We start from the raw sequence: 7,924 nt of genomic DNA, 5'->3' as shown, positions 1-7,924 counted from the left end.
CCAGATCCGTGGCGGTGGTCGCCGCCACGCCCTTCCCCGCGCCGCCTCCTTCTGCCTCCCCGCGCCGCCGCCCACTCCGCTGCCCTCCGACGTCGCGCCGCGCTGCTACCCCGGCGCTCCCTGTGCCGCCGCCTGCCTCACTGGTGGGAGGAAGAAGAGGAAAGAGAAAGAAAGTGAAAAAAGAAAGAGAGGGGGAGAGGGAGAGAAAAAAAAGGCTGACAGGTGGGGTCCTAACGTCATAGACTTAGAATAGAGAGGATAGATGGAGAGACTGTTAGAGTAAAAAACAAATTTGAGTGGCCAAATGAGATGGAGAGTGGCTAAATATATATTTGGAGAGCCTAATTTGGACTGTCTTAACATAAGATGTTCTCAAGCCATGGATGAGATTGACAACAGTGATGGCGATGGACACCACCACTCCTCCCTCCCCTACTCATAGCTGAACAGTGAACACCTTCCCCTCTGTACCACACAGATCTGGCAGGCATTCTGGGGCCATTTTTATGGTGGATTTGGTTCTCATTTCACCAACATCTAAATTAACTAACATTATCATATTATTAGTTATAAAGCATGTCCGTGCAGTGATTATCATCATAATACCAAACATCTAAATTAGCAGTAATTAAAAATTAACCACTAAATATATTTTTATCTTTTTATAAAACTATTTAGTAACTTATAAAGCCTGTCCGCAATAATCCATAATCAATAATGATTAAAGAACAAACTCTGGGGATGTGTCAAGGGCATATTCGTGGATGTGTTTATGCATACATATAGTTATACAGTGGAATGTATGTGAGTATGTCCTCTCTATAATCTTAAAAAAGAACTGCAAAACTGAATTACTCCGTACTATTCCGACCTTGTTATCCATTTATATCTCTCGCTATCCCAAACTCGGTGAAAAGAAAAGTGCTTTGTTTTTTTTTCTCAAGTTGCGGCTCATCTGCTTGTTTCAGCTGCAACCAAACATTTGTACCAAAATAATCTCTATCTACTCTTGTTTTATTGGAAAGTAAGTTCATTTTTAAACTATCATTGCTTCGAGAAATATAAAACATTTGTATTATAATTTAATAAACTGAAGGATATTTTGGTTTTTATTGGTACGTGTGAATGGGTAAAAAAAGGCTATATTTCAGGACAATGACAGTAATTTTATTTTTATTTATCTCTAGAACTTGAATCAAAGGCTTGCTTTGTCGCTTTCGCCAGACAAGCATGACTTCAAAATACTATTAAAAATACAAGTATGAAAGTATTACCCTACAATTTTTTTCATTATACTTTGTTCGTATGTCTTTACATATAACCTGAAAAAAAAAACAAACTTACAAGCACACGTTTAAGTCCCTAACGGCATGGACACATATAATCTACACAGGTAAAACCCATCACACCATCACATGTGGGAGTTGTATCAAACTTCATGATGCTTATGGAGAATAGAAAACAAAGTGGATATTAAATGAGAAAAGAACGTGCGAGCATCTACATTTATAAATAAAAAAAACCATATAGCTATGGTATACTTTAGCCATTTAAGTCATTAATGATACAAAGACCACATTCAAAATATATAAAGAATCCCATATAAGAGCATTTATTGTATAATGATATATTGTGGATGTCGTTAGCAACTGTTATAGTAGCCGACAGATCATGACAAATCTTAAGATGTCAAACCAGATGCATGTCCAACTTATTATTGCTCCAACATCTCACTGCAAGAATTAAGAAAGACCAGGGCAGGTGAATCTGTGTTTTTTTTTCTTTAAAATATACTTCTACAACCAGTAGTATGTGTGATGTGTCTGGCTTGGACAAACATCCATGCCATAGATTTCATGTTTATCTCGCAAAGAGACAAACACTGGCATTCTCCAAGTACACTAGCTAAGCATGGATCATGCTCAAGTTCTGGTAGATCCTTTGACACCATGCCTTTTTTACTTATAGTAAATGACCAGACTACACTCTTAACAGACATGAAATGCACACCGGCACAAAGCTCAATATGTTTAGGTACAATATTGGACAATACTTACACAACAAATGCCCTTGCAGCCAGACTGAACAGCTTGCATAGTTATGGTCATGTTACCTTCTAGTAACAGACTGGTAGAAACTGTCCCCAAGCTACACTGGAGAACCCTTCAACATCAATGCAAACTGATCAGGAGAACTTGCCCCCATTGTTTGCAACAATGCTGGTACCACTGCCCTGAGCTCACCTGCTGGCTGGGCTAATCAGCAAAGTAGAAGGGTCTCTTTCTGATCCTCTGAAGGCACACATCATGACAGCTGGACATCTGAAACAAATTTGTGTCCTTCCCTTGCAGAGCACAGGTGTGGCTTTACAGGCTTTAAGCAAACATTTGTGAGCAGTGACAGCAGGCAAGAAAATAAGGCAGATGCTGCTTTTTAGGATGGTACTTTGAAGCAAGTACACAGGGTTCAGGCAAGGAGGAAAATAATGTGACGTATCCATCCAAAACCAAGGAGTATGTACATCATGTACTCCGAGTCTTTGGTGCAGCATGCATGCCCCTTTACCTGTCCTTGCACAATCACATGCTATGTATGACACAGATGCTGCATCAGAAGCAGGCCAAAGATTCTGGCACTACATGAACAGTACAATGCTGTATGAGTAATTGAGTATGTTACAGTTTACCAGTTACTAGGAAATAAAGGAACATTAAGGACTACAATAAACATGGCCCCAGAAAGTATCAACAAAAATTGACAAGGACAATCAAATTAGTACAGTAAACCAGAGCTATCCATATGTTTGCCTAATATTTCAATAAACCAACACATCGAGGCACGGTTTAATATCCATGTTATTTCAGTTAACTGTCCACATTTCCAAAACAGCAGATTATGAAAATGCTAATAACAGTAATGAACACATTGATTTTATGCATAGGAAGAAAAGATAAGGCAATCTTAACAACTCTGCTGTTCATAAATGGGTTATTCGGCATGCAGAGCAAGGACTCTGCTTCAAGGACTGGCCCAATAGCAAAGGACTAGCTCCAGAGCAAGAGCTCAGATGTACTATGCATGTAGTGGTGTCTTAATAAAACAAAACATAAATCAGTAGCAGCAGGGACCTCAAATGCTAATGACCATAAATCAAGAAAGTAACAATCTTTTAGGACATATGTAGTGACCATTTGTTTGCAGGCAACAAAAGAAAAAGAAAAGACAATTCAGCAAGAATTGTTCTTGTGTATGGCACCATCCCTCCCTCTAATAACCAGCCATCAAATCAACAAAATGGAATGGGAATGGTAAGACACCCTTTCAATTAGAAGATATACTCAGCAATAAATAGAATAGATCCGTAAAACCTGAACACTTTCTGTGCTCAAAATGGCTTCCAATGACATCATCTCTTCACTTGGCAACTCCAAACCAGGCAAAACAATGCAAGAATTCCCGTGGAAGTGAAACAAAATAAAACTAGGAAGCAACGTCCAGCCTAGGCTCAAAAGAGAAACCAGTAAACAGCTGCAGAGGAAACCTCTTCGTCACAGGGCTCTTCAGTGACCATTTCCACAGCTTCTGGTTTAACTCAAATGTGAGAAGGGCCGGTGACCCATAGCTCTGAATATAGATAAGGTCATCCGCCCCACAGCTCGCAAAAACGTCATCAAACTCACCAAATCCTTGGAAAAACTTGTGAGGCATTCGAGCAACCTCATGCCATTCCTTGTTGCGGAGCTCCCAGATGCCGATTCCCTTGATGATACCAGGCCTGTCTTGCTTCCCAATGCCCCCAACCAAGACAAGCCTCTCATTGAGGTTCATCAATCGGCCACATGTAAGAGGGCACGGCACTGGTATTGCCATGCTCATCAAAGAAGTGTGAGTAGGTCTAGCAGAGAGGTCATACATGAGAAGACAGTGCCGATGCTCGTTGTTATTCACCAAAACTCCTGTTGAGTACACCAAATAGTAGAGGACACCATCACAGATCACGCACTCATCACCTCCTCGCCATCCAATCAAAAGTTCAGTGAAGGGAGATACCCATGCACTTATCTCTGACCCATACAAATGGATGGTAAACTCCCATTGATAATACTCTGATGGCACTTGGTTGCACCTTGCAACAGCCACCATGTATTGATTAGAGGTCCTGCTCACGGAAATGGCGAGAGCACTGTAATCAGCTGACTTGCCACCAGGAGCATCAACGAGCCTCTTCCAGTCCTTAGTTATGGGGTTGCACACGATGATGCGGCTCCTGTCCTCACTGTCCATCAGGCACACCAACCCGGACGACGAGGAAATCGACCAGGTGGTCTTCTCAATGCAAGGGAAGTCGAATCCATACCACTTCCGTAGGCTCGGGTCATAGGCGAACCCCGATACCGTTTCTTCGCTGCATGTAAACATGAAGTACCATGGCTTCTGGGGCACCATTTTGCTCCATGTCTGCCTCCGGGCATGCACAATATCATGCCACCTCTTGCAAACAGATCCAGATCTTATGACACTTGCAACAGGCAAGAAGGAGAGGACCTTTTCTAAAAGATCATCGGGGAGAACCGCGTCCAACGACACGGTCAAGTCTTCACTCTGATCATCATCCATGTCTCCAGAGATAGTTCCACAGTCTATGACCTGAGCACCAATGAATGAAGATGGATACAACTCCCACTCCTCTGACCCCATTGCCAGCATCCAGTGAACAGCACAGTAACTAACACAAGATTCTGCAATACGCAAGTGATGAAAATCAAGGTCAAGACAACGCAACATGGATACATATAATCTAGAGTGACTCAATATTGAACCCAACATCAATGGTCAGATCCTTGAATGCGTCTTATACTCCACATACATAATACAAGTGCACAACAAAGCGGAATGTAATGACAGATAGATCAAAGTATAACAGTAAAGTAATTTCAACTGCAGCTACTCCACTAAGCAGGTAAAGTAATCCGCAAGAAAGTGGATGGACTGGCCCTCTCTCCCAGGACTAACGATTTGGATTCGATTGCTTACAACAGAGAAGAACTATCAGAGAACTTTCAATCCAAGCAAGACAGCAAGTAGAGTTTCCTGACAGGAAAAACACATCACCGCCAATCGCCGCCGCCGCCGCCGACGTGAGGGGAGGAAAAAAAGCAGGGGTAATGCGGACGGACAACGGGGGAAAAAATGACCTTTCTGGGGACAAAATTGGTTCTTGAGACGATCGCCTGATTTCTTGGTGGGTTTCTAATCGGAAAACGAAAAAAAGAAACAAGAAAAAACTTTTGTACCACCAAAAACCTGAGACTGTGAACGCCAAACCTGAACACAACAAGTTCTTGAAAGGATAGGGCGGGGGGAACCAAACAAAATGCATCATTTCTTTTGGGAAGTAGTAACTGACACTGCACCACCGCGCATCAAAGAGAAGGAAATCCGGAGGAAACTGGATGCGCTAATTTTGGAGGGAAAAGAAACCAATCCAAATCCGAGGCCCGGGTGGATCTCCCATCTCCGAAAGGGAGCGGAGGAGGGAAAAGAAAGAGAAGAATGGATCACCTTCAATCCGGATTCCAGCCGAGGTGGAAGGCGCGCGCGCCCCCTCCCCTCCAAACCAAGCTCGCCGGCCGTACGGGCGAGAAGAAGGCCGCCGCAGAGCGGAGGCGGAGGAGGCTGGGGAGCGCCGCGCGCGGATGGAGGCTACGCGGCTGCGCCTTCCTCCGGGGTCCGGCCGTGCAGATCAGAAATAGAGAAGGGGGGGAGGAGAGCGAGAGAGAGATATGGAGGGAGGGAGGTGAAGAGGAAGAGAGAGAGAGAGAGAGAGAGAGAGAGAGAGGGGGTGAGGGAAGAAGAAGAGGAGAAGGTAGTTGCTGGAGGGGGCATTTTGGTCATTTTGCTATATCATTTTTTAATTATTATTCAGTTTCTTGTGCTGCGAAATTACAGTTTCTCACTCCACTGAAATGTCGCTCCCTCTCCCTCCCAAAATATAAGAAATCATGGTTATTTTTGTGTATCCCTAAAATATCTTATATTAAGGAGCAAGGAAGTACTGCTATAAGTATAACTACTCATGTAATGGCGGTTCTTTTTACATGCCATTTAAAAATAATTTTTGAATAATATGATAGATGTTTGGCTTGTAATATAAATCGAGAAAATTATTTTGTAAAACTTTTGACAAGCCTTTTGTGGTACTAAGGATCCGTTATGATTCGATTTTGGATTTTAGATTTTTATAGACATCCTTTCCAAGTTCTTAAAAAGCATATTTTGTAAAAAAAAAAGGTCTTTTGTATATAATGTGTACATGCCATTTCAAATAAGATTTTTAGTTAATTAAATACTCATGTTCTCAAATAGGTATCACAAATATCAAATACTTCTTTGAATGTTCCATCTCAGTTATCTCAATACCAAGTCTCTAAAATAAATCTACGAGGTATACATGAGGGTAAGAAGGCTATCCGTATTGCGCTTCCAATAGCCAGTAGGTATATTTATGAATGAGTCAAGGCTAAAAAATAAATTACGATGAAAAAACTTAAAATAAACTTTAAATTCAAATTTAAGTTTAAAAATTTAATTTTGCTTTATATGTATAAGAAAAACGAAAAGACGATGACGCAAGACTACCGAGTTAGTCATCAAGGAGAGAACGTATGAGTGATTCTTTGATATATTGCTGGCTCGTGACGCATGAAAAGAGGTGCTATAAATTTGTGGATCTCCTATTAATCTCCTTTGTCATGGTATTTTCGCCCGATAACATTTTCTGATTAATGATAGACACGGACTAGTCAGCTCAGTGTGGTTTATCCCTAGCGGTAATGTGATAATTAAGCCCAAAGATAAGGTTTGTTGCTAGGGGTATCGTATCACTGTGGTATCTTGACCTTGCCATGCATATTATTTGGTTTCAGAAACTTAAATCTTGTTACTCCGAGGGATGATATCAAGCAAAAGTAGGGACGAGAGATGAAAAAGATGTACCGGTGCCATTGCGCCAATCTAGATAACAACCATGTGACTACGACAAAGGATTTTGCCATAGGTGTTTTAAGACATTCTAAGCGTGGCACTCCTGTCTAAAGTTCAGAATGGTAGCAACCTCGACATTGCCTAAACCAAGAAGGATGCTATCAAAAAGGATTTTTTTAGAGTAACTCTAGGTAGATGTGAGATAGATCGAACGGTTCAGATTTGTTTCTACTTCTCCTATTTGATTGTGTAGTACCGTACGTAGTAGAAGGATATTTGTGAGAAGAAGTTATATATCATCATTGTAAATATATGGTGGATGAAAGATGAAGGTTTGTTGGATCATGATTACTAAATTGCCCTTTCATATGAATTAATAAAATTATTAAAATAACCATTAAAATCAATGGTGGGATTTAATCCTACTACACTAACTAGCAGCACTAGTGGAAAGTACCATAAATTGGCTTATTAGAAATGATCTACAGTTACGACGACAACTTAATAAAGTTGTAAAAAGAAAAGGACATAGACATGTATTAGTACATTATATAAAATAGTAAAACTATAATAGTTGTACGAGCTCTCTAGCAGATATAGCCGTATGACATATTTGTAAACGAAAAATAATTCGTAAATATAACTTTTATACATGTATTCTTATGGATTAAAAATCATGGCTAAAAAATAAACTTCGGTGAAAAACAAATCCAATATCAACTTTGAATTTAAGGTTGAATATTCAAATTTTGATTTTTAAGCATAAATAAAAGCGAAAAGACGGTGATAGGCGTGAGGTATAACAATTAGTTATCTCCCTTACAGAACTACTCCCTTAGTCCTAATAGTCATCTCTCGTGTAACTGTTCCCTTCATCTTAAAAGCATAGATGTTTATTCTTACGCTTAGAAACAACATATTTTAAAACCAAGAGAGTATT

At 40.6% G+C, this 7,924-nt stretch overlaps 1 protein-coding gene across 1 annotated transcript; it reads right to left on the bottom strand.

Annotated features, from left to right (window-relative positions):
* Positions 1-2,126: 2,126 nt before the first annotated feature.
* Positions 2,127-5,642, bottom strand: LOC102714981 (F-box/kelch-repeat protein At3g61590-like). Its single transcript, XM_040520859.1, has 3 exons — positions 5,563-5,642; positions 3,369-4,739; positions 2,127-2,635 (listed from the first exon to the last, which is right to left on the bottom strand). Exon 2 carries the CDS (start codon positions 4,705-4,707, stop codon positions 3,481-3,483), a length of 1,227 nt encoding a protein of 408 aa, XP_040376793.1. The 5' UTR covers positions 4,708-4,739; positions 5,563-5,642; the 3' UTR covers positions 2,127-2,635; positions 3,369-3,480.
* Positions 5,643-7,924: the final 2,282 nt, after the last annotated feature.

The sequence above is a fragment of the Oryza brachyantha genome, chromosome 2 (genome assembly GCF_000231095.2).
Source record: "Oryza brachyantha chromosome 2, ObraRS2, whole genome shotgun sequence".
Lineage (NCBI taxonomy): Eukaryota > Viridiplantae > Streptophyta > Magnoliopsida > Poales > Poaceae > Oryza > Oryza brachyantha.
This window is presented reverse-complemented; position numbering and strand designations above follow the sequence as displayed.